This window comes from Triticum urartu, chromosome 7A, assembly GCF_056163025.1.
Source record: "Triticum urartu cultivar PI428250 chromosome 7A, HENAU_Tu73, whole genome shotgun sequence".
Classification (NCBI taxonomy): domain Eukaryota; kingdom Viridiplantae; phylum Streptophyta; class Magnoliopsida; order Poales; family Poaceae; genus Triticum; species Triticum urartu.
This window is the reverse complement of record NC_141879.1, coordinates 160,233,799-160,250,520: the sequence shown is the minus strand read 5'-3', so window position 1 is coordinate 160,250,520 and position 16,722 is coordinate 160,233,799. Positions and strand designations below refer to the sequence as shown.

At 47.9% G+C, this 16,722-nt stretch overlaps 1 protein-coding gene and 1 pseudogene across 1 annotated transcript; one reads left to right on the top strand and one right to left on the bottom strand.

Moving 5' to 3' along the window:
- Window positions 1-14,827: 14,827 nt before the first annotated feature.
- LOC147958752 (uncharacterized) lies at window positions 14,828-15,289 on the bottom strand. Its single transcript, XM_087532278.1, has one exon. It carries the CDS (start codon window positions 15,287-15,289, stop codon window positions 14,828-14,830), a length of 462 nt encoding a protein of 153 aa, XP_087388404.1.
- A 350-nt stretch (window positions 15,290-15,639) lies between these two features.
- Window positions 15,640-16,128, top strand: LOC147958751 (putative B3 domain-containing protein Os03g0621600; annotated as a pseudogene).
- Window positions 16,129-16,722: the final 594 nt, after the last annotated feature.

Here is a 16,722-nt window from a genome sequence, read left to right as displayed (position 1 = left end):
CCTTTTTCCAGAATCCCGAAAATGACTTTCCATATATAAATCTTTACCTCTCAACATTTCCAAGACTCCTCATGACGTCAGGGATCTCATCCGGGACTCCGTATAACTTTCAGTTACCAATCATCAAACATCCCAATACTACTGTAGCGTCAACGAACGTTAAGCGTGCGACCCTGCGGGTTCGGGAATCATGTAGTCATGACCGAGACACCTCTCTGGCCAATAACCAGTAGCGAGACCTGGATGCCCATATTGGTTCCTACATATTCCTCGAAGATCTTCATCGGTTGAACCACGGCGTCGAGGATTCGGGTAATCCCGTATGCAATTCCCTTTGTCCGGTGATATGTTACTTGCCCGAGATTCGATCGTTGGTATCTCCATACCTAGTTCAATCTCGTTACCGACAAGTCTCTTTACTCGTTCTGTAATACAAGATCTCGCGACTAACTCAAGGCGAGGTTGGTAGCCAAGGGCTATGTCCAGCGGCAAGGGATTGACTTTGAGGATGTGTTCGCGCCCGTGGCGCGGATGGACTTGGTGCGTGTGTTGATCACCCTCGTCGCTCACCATGACTGGCAAATACACCACATGGACATCAAGTCAGCATTCTTGAATGGTGACCTGCTCGAGGAGCTGTATGTGCAGCAGCCGCTGGGATACGTGAAGACAAGGTGTTGCGCCTCCGCAAGGCCATGCACGGTCTGCGCTAAGCTCCAAGGGCGTGGAACACGAAGCTGGATGACAGTCTGAGCACACTCGGCTTCGAGCGTTGTCCGTCGGAGCACGCGGTGTACTGACGAGGCACAGGAAACTCACTGCTACTCGTTGGGGTGTATGTGGATGATCTCTTCATCACCGGCGTGAACACGGAGGAGATCGCAAGCTTCAAGCAGCAAATGACCAAGCTGTTCTGCATGAGTGACTTGGGAAAATTCAGCTTCTACCTTGGCATCGAAATCCACCGGGAGCGTGATCGGATCATGATCTGCCAGACGGCATATGCCAAGCGTCTGTTGGAGCGAGCTGGGCTGTCAGACTGCAACCCAGTCAGCACACCAATACAGGCAAGATTGAAGCTGAGCAAGGACGGTGTCGGGGATGCCGTGGATGTCATGTACTACCAAAGCATCATCGGAGGTTTGCGATATCTAACCCACACAAGGCCAGACGTAAGCTTCGTTGTAGGCTCTAAGGAGGTTCATGGAGGCCCCTGCTGCAAATCACTATGCGGCGGTGAAGAACCTGCTTTGTTACATAGCAGGGACGCTGGAGCACGGATGTGCGTTCAAGCGCGGGAAGGGCGAGCTGAAGCTAACAGGGTACAGTGATTCAGATCATGTCAGGGACATCGTCGATCGGAAGAGCACGACAGGCACCATCTTCTTCCTCGATGAGAACCCTATAAGCTGGTAGTCGCAAAAGCAACGAGTGGTGGCCATCTCTTCATGCGAGGCCGAGTACATTGCAACCACCACAGCTGTGTGTCAAGGGATTTGGCTGGCATGGCTGCTCAACGAGATGCTGAACAAGGAGACAGTGCCGTCGAAGCTGTTCGTCGACAACAAATCAGCGATCTCTCTGTCGAAGAATCCCGTCTTCCATGACCGGAGCAAGCACATTGAAATCAGGTTCCACTTCATCCGGGAGTGCATGGAGGGAGGGAAGATCGACATCCACTACATTTGAACCAGTGATCAGCTCGCTGATGTTCTGAAAAAGGGACTTGGACCTCTGGCATTTCAAGAGCTGAGGAGGAGGATCGGCATGACTGGAGTTCTTAGGAAATAAATCAGCAACGACAATATTAGGGGGTGATTTGTTGACAACTTAATCTAGTCATTGGTAGCAGTAGTTAATTTCCATTTTTCAGTTAAATTCAGTTAGGCATGTGTCGCGGCTGTGCGTGCCGTGCATGTAGGGCTAGGACCCGGTCTTGGTGCTCGTGGTATGGCACGGGCGTGAGCCAGATCATGGCACCGAGGTAGGATCTCTACTGGCCACCGTTTCTTCCTTTTACCAGAAAAAATAGTGAATGAGAAAGTCAGAAAAATCGCAAGATTTTACGCGACGCCAAACACCGGTGTTCATCTCTATCAGAGCGAGTGTCAGAGAGCGAATTCTCATAGCTGCTGCCTGCAACCCAGCTCAGGATGTACTTCACTGCCATTGTAGCACATCCGGCAGTTTTTTGGCAATTCTAGAGCTTTGGTTTCTCCTTCGCGGAGTGCAGCTACAAGCAGGCATGGAGGATACTATTTTGTGGAAACACACGGCCTGTGGGAGGTGTTGGGGAACGTAGTAATTTCAAAAAAATTCCTACGCACACGCAAGATCATGGTGATGCATAGCAACAAGAGGGGAGAGTGTTGTCTACGTACCCTCGTAGAACGAAGCGGAAGCGTTATATCAACGCGGTTGATGTAGTCGAACGTCTTCACGATCCGACCGATCCAAGCATCGAAAGCACGGCACCTCCGAGTTCTGCACATGTATGGCTCGGTGACGTCCTCGCCTTCTTGATCCAGCAAGAGGGGCGAAGTAGTAGATGAGTTCCGGTAGCACGACGGTGTGGTGACGGTGTTGGTGAAGAACAATCTTCGCAGGGCTTTGCCTCAGCACTACGAAAACTATGACGGAGGATAAACTAGAGGAGACGGGGTTGCCGGCACACGGCTTGGTGTTTCTTGGTGTTTCTTGGGTGCTAGCCCTACCCCTCTATTTATATGTTGAGCCTTGGGGTCGAAACTTGGAGTAAAAGCCTCCACAAAGTCAGTTTCACCCGAAAGGCAAGAGTCCTTCTCGGACTCCAGGGCCAGACGCCAGGGTTCCCGGCGTCTGGACCCAGATGCCAGGGACCCTGGCGTCTGTCCCCTGGACTCCGCAAAAGTTCCTTTTGCGCTTTCCAAAAACCTCGTGGGCTTTCCCCTTTGGCCCAGATAAAGTGTTCTCGTGCCCAAACATTTCGGGAAACATCCGGAACCCCTTCCGGTGAATTCTAGAACCCTTCCGGAGATCAAACACTACTATCCACATATCAATCTTTACTTCCGGACCATTCCGGAGTTCCTCATCATATTTGTGATCTCATCCAAAACTCCGAACAACATTCGGTCACCAACATACATAACTCATAGTACTATATCGTCAACGAACGTTAAGCGTGCGGACCCTACGGGTTCGAGAACTATGTAGACATGACCGAGGCACCTCTCTTGTCAATAACCAATAGCGGGACCTGGATGCCCATATTGGCTACTACATATTCTACGAAGATCTTTATCGGTCAGACCGCATAACAACATACGTTGTTCCCTTTGTCATCGGTATGTTACTTGCCCGAGATTCGATCGTCGGTATCTCAATACCTAGTTCAATCTCGTTACCGGCAAGTCTCTTTTCTCGTTCCGTAATACATCATCCCGCAACTAACTCATTAGTTGCAATGCTTGCAAGGCTTAGATGATGTGCGTTACCGAGAGGGCCCAGAGATACCTCTCCGACAATCGGAGTGACAAATCCTAATCTCGAAATACGCCAACCCAACAAGTACCTTCGGAGACACCTGTAGAGCACCTTTATAATCACCCAGTTACGTTGGGACGTTTGGTAGCACATAAAGTGTTCCTCCGGTAAACGGGAGTTGCATAATCTCATAGTCATAGGAACATGTATAAGTCATGAAGAAAGCAATAGCAACATACTAAACGATCGGGTGCTAAGCTAACGGAATGGGTCATGTAAATCATATCATTCTCCTAATGATGTGATCCCATTAATCAAATGACAACTCATGTCTATGGCTAGGAAACTTAACCATCTTTGATCAATGAGCTAGTCAAGTAGAGGCATACTAGTGACACTCTGTTTGTCTATGTATTCACACATGTATTATGTTTCCGGTTAATACAATTCTAGCATGAATAATAAACATTTATCATGATATAAGGAAATAAATAATAAATTTATTATTGCCTCTAGGGCATATTTCCTTCAGTCTCCCACTTGCACTAGAGTCAAAAATCTAGATTACACAGTAATGATTCTAACACCCATGGAGCCTTGGTGTTGATCATGTTTTGCTCGTGGAAGAGGCTTAGTCAACGGGTCTGCAACATTCAGATCCGTATGTATCTTGCAAATTTCTATGTCTCCCACCTAGACTAGATCCCGGATGGAATTGAAGCGTCTCTTGATGTGCTTGGTTCTCTTGTGAAATCTGGATTCCTTCGCTAAGGCAATTGCTCCAGTATTGTCACAAAAGATTTTCATTGGACCCGATGCACTAGGTATGACACCTAGATCGGATATGAACTCCTTCATCCAGACTCCTTCATTTGCTGCTTCCGAAGCAGCTATGTACTCCGCTTCACATGTAGATCCCGCCACGACGCTTTGTTTAGAACTGCACCAACTGACAGCTCCACCGTTTAATGTAAACACGTATCTGGTATGCGATTTAGAATCGTCCGGATCAGTGTCAAAGCTTGCATCAACGTAACCGTTTACGATGAGCTCTTTGTCACCTCCATATACGAGAAACATATCCTTAGTCCTTTTCAGGTACTTCAGGATGTTCTTGACCACTGTCCAGTGATCCACTCCTGGATTACTTTGGTACCTCCCTGCTAAACTTATAGCAAGGCACACATCAGGTCTGGTACACAGCATTGCATACATGATAGAGCCTATGGCTGAAGCATAGGGAACATCTTTCATTTTCTCTCTATCTTCTGCAGTGGTCAGGCATTGAGTCTTACTCAACTTCACACCTTGTAACACAGGCAAGAACCCTTTCTTTGCTTGATCCATTTTGAACTTCTTCAAAACTTTGTCAAGGTATGTGCTTTGTGAAAGTCCAATTAAGCGTCTTGATCTATCTCTATAGATCATAATGCCCAATATGTAAGCAGCTTCACCGAGGTCTTTCATTGAAAAACTTTTATTCAAGTATCCCTTTATGCTATCCAGAAATTCTATATCATTTTCGATTAGTAATATGTCATCCACATATAATATCAGAAATGCTACAGAGCTCCCACTCACTTTCTTGTAAATACAGGCTTCTCCAAAAGTCTGTACAAAACCAAATGCTTTGATCACACTATCAAAGCGTTTATTCCAACTCCAAGAGGCTTGTACTAGTCCATAAATGGATCGCTGGAGCTTGCACACTTTGTTAGCTCCCTTTGGATCGACAAAACCTTCCGGTTGCATCATATTCAACTCTTCTTCCAGAAATCCATTCAACAATGCAGTTTTGACATCCATCTGCCAAATTTCATAATCATAAAATGCGGCAATCACTAACATGATTCGGACAGACTTAAGCATCGCTACGGGTGAGAAGGTCTCATCGTAGTCAATCCCTTGAACTTGTCAAAAACCTTTCGCAACAAGTCGAGCTTTGTAGACAGTAACATTACCGTCAGCGTCAGTCTTCTTCTTGAAGATCCATTTATTCTCAATTGCTTGCCGATCATCGGGCAAGTCAACCAAAGTCCACAGTTTGTTCTCATACATGGATCCCATCTCAGATTTCATGGCTTCAAGCCATTTTGCGGAATCTGGGCTCACCATCACTTCTTCATAGTTCGTAGGTTCATCATGATCTAGTAGCATGACTTCCAGAACAGGATTACCGTACCACTCTGGTGCGGATCTTACTCTGTTTGATCTACGAGGTTCAGTAGTAACTTGATCTGAAGTTCCATGATCATCATCATTAACTTCCTCACTAATTGGTGTAGGTGTCATAGAAACCGGTTTCTGTGATGTACTACTTTCCAATAAGGGAGCAGGTACAGTTACCTCATCAAGTTCTACTTTCCTCCCACTCACTTCTTTCGAGAGAAACTCCTTCTCTAGAAAGGATCCATTCTTAGCAACGAATGTCTTGCCTTCGGATCTGTGATAGAAGGTGTACCCAACAGTCTCCTTTGGGTATCCTATGAAGACACATTTCTCCAATTTGGGTTCTAGCTTATCAGGTTGAAGCTTTTCACATAAGCATCGGAGCCCCAAACTTTAAGAAACAACAACTTTGGTTTCTTGCCAAACTACAGTTCATAAGGCGTCGTCTCAACGGATTTTGATGGTGCCCTATTTAACGTGAATGCGGCCGTCTCTAAAGCATAACCCCAAAACGATAGCGGTAAATCTGTAAGAGACATCATAGATCGCACCATATCAAGTAAAGTACGATTACAATGTTCGGACACACCATTAAGCTGTGGTGTTCCAGGTGGTGTGAGTTGCAAAACTATTCTGCATTGTTTCAAATGTAGACCAAACTCGTAACTCAAATATTCTCCTCCACGATCAGATCGTGGAAACTTTATTTTCTTGTTACGATGATTTTCAACTTCACTCTGAAATTCTTTGAACTTTTCAGATGTTTCAGACTTATGTTTCATTAAGTAGATATATCCATATCTGCTTAAATCATCTGTGAAGGTGAGAAAATAACGATATCCGCCACGAGCCTCAACATTCATTGGACCACATACATCTGTATGTATGATTTCCAACAAATTTGTTGCTCTCTCCATAGTACCGGAGAACGGCGTTTTAGTCATCTTGCCCATGAGGCACGGTTCACAAGTACCAAGTGATTCATAATCAAGTGGTTCCAAAAGTCCATCAGTATGGAGTTTCTTCATGTGCTTTACACCGATATGACCTAAACGGCAGTGCCACAAATAAGTTGCACTATCATTATCAACTCTGCATCTTTTGGCTTCAACATTATGAATATGTGTATCACTACTATCGAGATTCATCAAAAATAGACCACTCTTCAAGGGTGCATGACCATAAAAGATATTACTCATATAAATAGAACAACCATTATTCTCTGATTTAAATGAATAACCGTCTCGCATCAAACAAGATCCAGATATAATGTTCATGCTCAACGCTGGCACCAAATAACAATTATTTAGGTCTAATACTAATCCCGAAGGTAGATGTAGAGGTAGCGTGCCGACCGCGATCACATCGACTTTGGAACCATTTCCCACACGCATCGTCACCTCGTCCTTTGCCAGTGTTCGCTTAATCCGTAGTCCTTGTTTCGAGTTGCAAATATTAGCAACAGAACCAATATCAAATACCCAGGTGCTACTGCGAGCTCTAGTAAGGTATACATCAATAACATGTATATCACATATACCTTTGTTCACCTTGCCATCCTTCTTATCCGCCAAATACTTGGGGCAATTCCGCTTCTGGTGACCAGTCTGCTTGCAGTAGAAGCACTCAGTTTCAGGCTTAGGTCCAGACTTGGGTTTCTTCTCCTGAGCAGCAACTTGCTTGCTGTTCTTCTTGAAGTTCCCCTTCTTCTTCCCTTTGCCCTTTTTCTTGAAACTAGTGGTCTTGTTGACCATCAACACTTGATGTTCCTTCTTGATTTCTACCTCCGCAGCCTTTAGCATTGCGAAGAGCTCGGGAATTGTCTTATCCATCCCTTGCATATTATAGTTCATCACGAAGCTCTTGTAGCTTGGTGGAAGTGATTGGAGAATTCTGTCAATGACGCTATCATCCGGAAGATTAACTCCCAGTTGAATCAAGTGATTACAATACCCAGACATCTTGAGTATATGCTCACTGACAGAACTATTCTCCTCCATCTTGCAGCTATAGAATTTATTGGAGACTTCATATCTCTCAATCCGGGCATTCTGCTGGAATATTAACTTCAACTCCTGGAACATCTCATATGCCCCATGACGTTCAAAACGTCGTTGAAGTCCCGGTTCTAAGCCGTAAAGCATGGCACATTGAACTATCAAGTAGTCATCAGCTTTGCTCTGCCAGACGTTCTTAACGTCGTCAGTTGCATCAGCAGCAGGCCAGACACCCAGCGGTGCTTCCAGGACGTAACTTTTCTGTGCAGCAATGAGGATAATCCTCAAGTTACGGACCCAGTCCGTGTAATTGCTACCATCATCTTTCAACTTTGCTTTCTCAAGGAATGCATTAAAATTCAACGGAACAACAGCATGGGCCATCTATCTACAATCAACATAAACAAGCAAGATACTATCAGGGACTAAGTTCATGATAAATTTAAGTTCAATTAATCATATTACTTAAGAACTCCCACTTAGATAGACATCCCTCTAATCTTCTAAGTGATCACGTGATCCAAATCAACTAAACCATAACCGATCATCACGTGAAATGGAGTAGTTTTTAATGGTGAACATCACTATGTTGATCATATCTACTATATGATTCACGCTCGACCTTTCGGTCTCAGTGTTCCGAGGCCATATCTGCATATGCTAGGCTCGTCAAGTTTAACCTGAGTATTCCGCGTGTGCAACAACTGGCTTGCACCCGTTGTAGATGGACGTAGAGCTTATCACACCCGATCATCACGTAGTGTCTGGGCACGACGAACTTTGGCAACGGTGCATACTCAGGGAGAACACTTTTATCTTGAAATTTAGTGAGAGATCATCTTATAGTGCTACCGTCAATCAAAGCAAGATAAGATGCATAAAAGATAAACATCACATGCAATCAATATAAGTGATATGATATGGCCATCATCATCTTGTGCTTGTGATCTCCATCTCCGAAGCACCGTCATGATCACCATCGTCACCGGCGCGACGCCTTGATCTCCATCGTAGCATCGTTGTCGTCTCGCCAATCTTATGCTTCTACGACTATCGCTACCGCTTAGTGATAAAGTAAAGCATTACAGGGCGATTGCATTGCATACAATAAAGCGACAACCATATGGCTCCTGCCAGTTGCCGATAACTCGGTTACAAAACATGATCATCTCATACAATAAAATTTAGCATCATGCCTTGACCATATCACATCACAACATGCCCTGCAAAAACAAGTTAGACGTCCTCTACTTTGTTTGTTGCAAGTTTTACGTGGCTGCTACGGGCTTAAGCAAGAACCAATCTTACCTACGCATCAAAACCACAACGATAGTTTGTCAAGTTGGTGCTGTTTTAACCTTCGCAAGGACCGGACGTAGCCACACTCGATTCAACTAAAGTTGGAGAAACTGACACCCGCCAGCCACCTGTGTGCAAAGCACAGCGGTAGAACCAGTCTCGCGTAAGCGTACGCGTAATGTCGGTCCGGGCCGCTTCATCCAACAATACTGCCGAACCAAAGTATGACATGATGGTAAGCAGTATTGACTTATATCGCCCACAACTCACTTGTGTTCTACTCGTGCATATAACATCAAATCATAAAACCTAGGCACTGATACCACTGTTGGGGAACGTAGTAATTTCAAAAAAATTCCTACGCACACGCAAGATCATGGTGATGCATAGCAACAAGAGGGGAGAGTGTTGTCTACGTACCCTCGTAGAACGAAGCGGAAGCGTTATATCAACGCGGTTGATGTAGTCGAACGTCTTCACGATCCGACCGATCCAAGCATCGAAAGCACGGCACCTCCGAGTTCTGCACACGTACGGCTCGGTGACGTCCTCGCCTTCTTGATCCAGCAAGAGGGGCGAAGTAGTAGATGAGTTCCGGCAGCACGACGGTGTGGTGACGGTGTTGGTGAAGAACAATCTTCGCAGGGCTTCGCCTAAGCACTACGAAAACTATGACGGAGGATAAACTAGAGGAGACGGGGTTGCCGGCACACGGCTTGGTGTTTCTTGGTGTTTCTTGATGTGTCTTGGGTGCTAGCCCTACCCCTCTATTTATATGTTGAACCTTGGGGTCGAAACTTGGAGTAAAAGCCTCCACAAAGTCGGTTTCACCCGAAAGGCAAGAGTCCTTCTCGGACTCCAGGGCCAGACGCCAGGGTTCCCGGCGTCTGGACCCAGACGCTAGGGACCCTGGCGTCTGGCCCCTGGACTCCGCAAAACTTCCTTTTGCGCTTTCCAAAAACCTCATGGGCTTTCCCCTTTGGCCCAGATAAAGTGTTCTCGTGCCCAAACATTTCGGGAAACATCCGGAACCCCTTCCGGTGAATTCCGGAATCCTTCCGGAGATCAAACACTACTATCCACATATCAATCTTTACTTCCGGACCATTCCGGAGTTCCTCGTCATATCTGTGATCTCATCCAAAACTCCGAACAACATTCAGTCACCAACATACATAACTCATAGTACTATATCGTCAACGAACGTTAAGCGTGCGGACCCTACGGGTTCGAGAACTATGTAGACATGACCGAGGCACCTCTCTTGTCAATAACCAATAGCGGGACCTGGATGCCCATATTCGCTCCTACATATTCTACGAAGATCTTTATCGGTCAGACCGCATAACAACATACGTTGTTCCCTTTGTCATCGGTATGTTACTTGCCCGAGATTCAATCGTCGGTATCTCAATACCTAGTTCAATCTCATTACCGGTAAGTCTCTTTTCTCGTTCCGTAATACATCATCCCACAACTAACTCATTAGTTGCAATGCTTGCAAGGCTTAGGTGATGTGCATTACCGAGAGGGCCCAGAGATACCTCTCCGACAATCGGAGTGACAAATCGTAATCTCGAAATACGCCAACCCAACAAGTACCTTCGGAGACACCTGTAGAGCACCTTTATAATCACCCAGTTACGTTGTGACGTTTGGTAGCACACAAAGTGTTCCTCCGGTAAACGGGAGTTGCATAATCTCATAGTCATAGGAACATGTATAAGTCATGAATAAAGCAATAGCAACATACTAAACGATCGGGTGCTAAGCTAACGGAATGGGTCATGTCAATCACATCATTCTCCTAATGATGTGATCCCATTAATCAAATGACAACTCATGTCTATGGCTAGGAAACTTAACCGTCTTTGATCAATGAGCTAGTCAAGTAGAGGCATACTAGTGACACTCTGTTTGTCTATGTATTCACACATGTATTATGTTTCCGGTTAATACAATTCTAGCATGAATAATAAACATTTATCATGATATAAGGAAATAAATAATAACTTTATTATTGCCTCTAGGGCATATTTCCTTCAGGAGGTACTCTGCGTCTTTGGCTTATAACGTGCACTACTTGACCATCACCCGTTCTGCCATGTACAAGGTTGTCTGGAGATTCTGCGCCCCCCCCCCCCGAAAGTCAATTTTCTTGCATGGCTTGCCATCCAAGACAGGTTATGGACATCCATTTGCTTGGCCAAGCGAGGGTGGCCAAACAGTGGTCCGTGCACCCTCTGTAGGCGTGAACAAGGACGGTCGAGCACATTTTCTTCCAATGTAGATACACTTTGAGAGTTTGGGAGATGGTTAGAGTTTGCCTTCAACTCATTGATTTGGATACTTCTGGTTGGGCGACTTACACGAGCATCCATGATTGATGGTGTGAATCGGCTTCCGCCCATAGTGCACACAAGAAAGTGATGCCTTCTATCTTTATGCTCGTTTCGAAAGAAATTTGGGATGAGAGGAATGCACGGGTTTTTCGAGGCCGCTCCGCTCCAACGTTTAGCACTCTCCAACCAATCAAGCATGAGGCGAAGCTATGGATCCTAGCAGGGGCGAAACATTTGGGTCTTCTGATGCCGGGAGAGTAACGGCTTGTATTTTTCTTTTCGGCCTTTGGCCGGTGCCTGGATACCTTGTTAAACCTCCTTCTTATTTAATGAATGGGGCGCATCTGGCAGTAATGACGACCATGCTTAGCTATTTGAATTTTTCTTGCAAACAACAATTTGCAGTTTGCTTAGGTCACGGACATCTCCTGGACCATCTCATATATTGTCTGTGTACGAAACCTGCTTCTCCTCTTTTTTTACTAGGAACGTTTCCCTTTTCTGATCAAGAAATTGTTTGGCTTTCAACTCCATGGTACTGTAATAAACTGATGCTGAGGATGCTTCATTTTACATGCAGACATATTTCAGCTGTATTGGGCTTGTATGCTTGCATGCACCAGTTTGATGCGCACTGCATGGATTTGAATAATCCCCATCGGGAAGGGATTAAGTGAATTAACCAAAATGATAGGAATTAGAAGGGATCACGATTGACTAGAGGATTGCCCGGTGGCATATGACTTGTATAAATTGGGCCGATGGCTTAGGCCAACTCCAACGCACGACCCCAAATGGCTCGTCCGTGTCCGTTTGGGGGTAAATGGACAAAGCAGGACCTCCAACACGCGACCGTAAACGGACCGTCGTTCGTTTTCTGTCCGCTTCTGACCCACTCCTGGCCCAAGATTGAGACGAGTTTGCGGCAGAACGCATGGGCGTGACGCGTGCCCTTGTCCTCTTGGCCCGCCCGTCGGTGGCACAGGCGGCCACTTTCCCTCCCTTTCCTCCAAAATGCTCCCGGGCCTCGCCCTCCACTCTCCCGCGTCCTCGGCCTTACCCCTCCCTCCATCCACCATGGCCGATGAGGCGAATCCCGGCAACCCACCACCGGCCGCCCACCCCGTGGCGAAGAAAACGAAGCATGTGAAGAAGCTTCGGTCGGAGCTCACGTCGGCGGAGGCCGCCAAGCTCGGCGCCGAATCGGCCAAGAGGAGGAACTGGCGAACTGTCACGATGGAGAAGAAGGCCGTCGTCGAGTACGCCGCCAAGTGTTCCCTGCGGCGTGCGTTGCAGCACCAGGCCGACCTTGACGACAAGGAGTCCACCATCTCCAAGGCGCACACCCACCTCATGTTGGGCATTGTTGGGTGCTCATCAAAGATTTCCCCAAGTTCAAGGACCAATACAATGCTCTTAAGAATAATATAGGAGAGAAGGCGGCCATGGCTGATGAGGGAGACGTGCTCAAGAGGCCGAGGGGAAAGACAAGCTCAAAGGCCGACGAGAAGCATGATGTGTCTTCTATAGCCTTGCAAGGAAATTCGGAGAACATGATGGGCCAAAAGGAAGTGCGGGAGGAGAGCAGGTGCAAAGGGAAGGAGGAGCAAATGAAGATATACCTAGATCTTCAAACGAAGAATCTTGACATGGAGGAGGCCGTGAAGAAGAGGAAGCTCGACATAGAGGAGGCCGCTCAACTCAAGAAGCTAGAGATCGAGGCCACCAATGCCGGCACAAAAGCCAAGGAGATGGCACTAGTGTTGATGAGCGTCAACAAGAACAACATGTCACTAGAGAGGAAGGCTTAGTTCATGAACCGGCAGAAGGAGATGTTCGTCCGTGACGGCCTGAACTAGGTGAGACCTCGGCCACGCTGGCCGCGATGGCGGTCCTTTCTTAAGGCTGGCTGGTGTGTCGGCCGCTGGCTTTGTTGCCGGCGTGAAACATGTACTTTTTAAAGGCTGGCTGTGTTGCGGCATGAGATTATAGGCCGCTGGTTGTGTTGCCGGCCGACGTGAACTAGTGCGAACCGTGGCCGCGACTTAAATCCTTGGTTTCTCATGTTTGCATGCACGGGGACAAGATGCGTCGAAGATGCGACCGCTCGTTGGGCGTCCTACCGACGCAAACTCAAATCCGGGTGGATACGACCCAATTGTCACCCTCAAACGGACGAAATCCAGACAAAACGGACGTCTGTTTGGGTCATGCGTTGGAGTAGGCCTTAGTATGGAGCAGACCATGTGCCACAAGCTCCGGTCCAGAAAAAGTAGAAAGTAGCGTCGTTAGAACACCATTGTGGGCCACAACATTAATGGACAACCGGCAAGAAGCACTGGCGCATTGAATATTGATGCAATGAAAAAGAAATGCATCATGCAATACGCCTGTGTTCACTGATCCCTATGTGGACCAACGGCTCGGATAATGATACCATATGGTAATATGACCCATGTTGAATTTCCGCTATTCCTATGCATACAACAAGGAGCGATTGCTCTAACAAGATTCGAGACACGAACCAACCTGTAGTTGGATGGTTATGTGGACAGTGGTATCCCCAGCCCACCAGGGTTCAAGTCCTGGTGCTCGCACTTATCCTACGGTGACTTATTCATAAAATCTCAAGATGATATGCCGGCTCGATCTCTCAGAGATGCTCATAGGGATAGGATGTACGCGTGTGTGTTATAATAGTATGAGCACTTGCGTCTGTACTGTGTTTAAAAAAAGCAAGATTCGAGATGAGGAGGCGTTTCCGCTTTGGAGCTTTTTTAATTGTTTTGAGCCGGAATACTCTTTATTCCATTAACCAGAATGGCCAGTCAAATTGCTGGCAATTAACGCATGAACAAAATCTGGAGCCCCATCCGGCCACAAGGCTGAGGATGCATGGCTCATACGTGCACTGTGAGCAGCTAGGGCGTGTTTGGTAGCCTGCATGAGGCCCGGCCTGGCTCGCGCGGGACGAAAACGGGTCGATTGGTTGCCTGCTTTCACTGTTCGGCCCGCATGACACGAACCTTAAAGCACTCCTGGGCCTGGCTCCCTGGGAACGCACGAATCGGCAGTTTCTCCAAGGCCATGCCCGAGCGGTGCACGTGGGCGGCGAAGACTGCACGTGCGCGGCCACGCTCGAGAAGCCACGTTGCTTCCCGAAGCGCCGGCAGTTATTAGCCTCACTGCCCCTCACCGCTCCCTCTCCCCACTCTTCCCCACTCTCCCAACTCTCACCGGCGGCGGCGGGTCGGAGCAGAGCAAGAAGACCACCGGACTCCATCACCGGCGAGCGGATCAGCAGTTGGCCCGCGGCAATGGCGGTAAGCACTTCTCTTTGTTCGACATGCAAAACTTTTTCCCGTTCGATCCGGCGATAGATTCGATCCATGGCGGAGGGGAATGGGGAATAGAGGTAGATAAGCATAGGGGTAGTTCATACTAGTTCATACCAGTTCATACGAGTTCATATATGCAAGATCGGAATAGAGGTAGATGCAGATGCAGAAGGGGGATTGGGGGTACACAACGGACACCGGCTCACCGCGGCGGCCGTCACCGGCGTGCGGAGCGATGGGTCGAGCTGCTAGCCTTCATCTTCTTCTTCATCGCCGTGCGGGCCGGCGGGTCATCGTCGTCGTCCTCGGCGGAGTCGAGGTCGATCTGCCAGGTACGACGGCCTGGCTCCGGCGCCCTTGCTGGCATCTGCATCGCTTCTTCTTCCTCCTTAGGCTCCCCACTGATGACCGCCGGCGGCGCGATAGCCGTCTCCCAGTACACTGCGGCACGGCGGTCATTAGGAGCCCAGTAGTTCTTGTACTTGCACCACTTCTTCCTCTGTTTACCGTCGTCGGAGACGGCCTGATTCATGGCCCAGCAAATGATGTCAACTGCCATCGCGCCCTTCGCTGGGTCAGGAATCAACGTCTTCAGGTCTTCTGCAATGGCCTTCATGAACACTGCATTAGATTCCTTCTGCATGTCAGGCATGGAGCCGAAGTTCAAGCACACCTCCATGGTGTTCTCGAACTTGGTGCGGTCACCAGCCGACCACCCGAGGAAGAAGGCCCTCCAGCCAATACCCCAGGGGAAGGGGTTGGCTTTGGAGCTGGAGCTAGAGCTCATGGCGATGGGGAGGAGGAAGGTTGACAGTTAGAGAAGAGAGGGGTGGGTAAGTAGTGGTGGGCAGGGTGAGTAAATATAGGGGCGATGGAGAGGAGAAGAGTGACAGTCATGCCGTTTTAACTACATGCTCTTCAATAAGCCATGAAATCTGTGCTGTGCCTGACTCCATGAATTGTGTGCAGATCGAGGAGAGCAATGAGATGGGCACGGAGGTGCTCCCGACCGTTGACAACAAGGACAAGCAACCCCTTCACCTAATGCCCGACGAGGTTGTGCTGCCGCCCACAGCCGAGGAAGACCCGAAGACGCCTGAGGGTGGCGACGATGAGGGCATGGAGGAGCCCCCCCAGCAACAAGCGCCGCAACTACGGCCACTACCATCAGGAGGATGGCCCAACTCACTTCTGCAAGGTCATCCTTGCACCGAAGCTTGAGTGCATCCCCATGCCCCTGGACTTCACCAAGCACTTCGTCGCGGTGCCGACGGAGTTCAAGCTCAGGAACAACACCGGTTGCTCCTGGAAGGTGATGGTGAAGCTGATGAACGGCAGGGTGACCCTGGATCAGGGTTGGGCCACCTATGCAGCCGTTCATCAGATCAAGATCGGCTACATGTGAGGTTCAAGCTCCTCACTCCAGACACCCTCAAGGTCACCATCTTCGACGACGATTGCATTGAGGTCGTCAACAAGTGCGGGAAGCACGACGAAGCCTTCGCCGCCAAGGAGTAGAGTCGGGGCCTCCCTAAGTACTATCGAGTCTGCTTTGAACTGTTTATGTTTATGGTTTATGCATAGAACTGTTATGAAGTGTGGTACTGCTTATCAGAAATATGCTCTTAAGTAGTTGATCCTCTTTTTATACTCTGCTCTGCTTATGATGTGTGCTACATGGTTGTGCCGAAGTGTGCTGGTAACATCACCAACTAGCCAAAGAGGTTACCACACACCAGACGTTGCATACAACCAAACACCATGCCTTGGGTTTGTCCACTAACATGCAGGCAACCGAACACCAGCAGTGTGGTTCTGCCCATGCAGGCAACCAAACAACATGCAGATGATGCATTTGAGGCTGCATTTACATAGCCAGACTGAGTTGAGAAGGCTATGCAATGCACCTACTGTTGGCTACATCAACCAAGCACGCTCCTAGAGAATCAGCTACACTATTACAGCCCCTTGGGCAAAAAACAATCTTAAAAAAGAAAAAGTTTAAACTAACAAAGATTTTAATCTCTCTGAAGACAATACCGATGGAAGAGCGGTACTGGTCTGTCCCTTTGATTGCATGCATAAGGAAAAGCCAACGGCAGCCGACCTAAT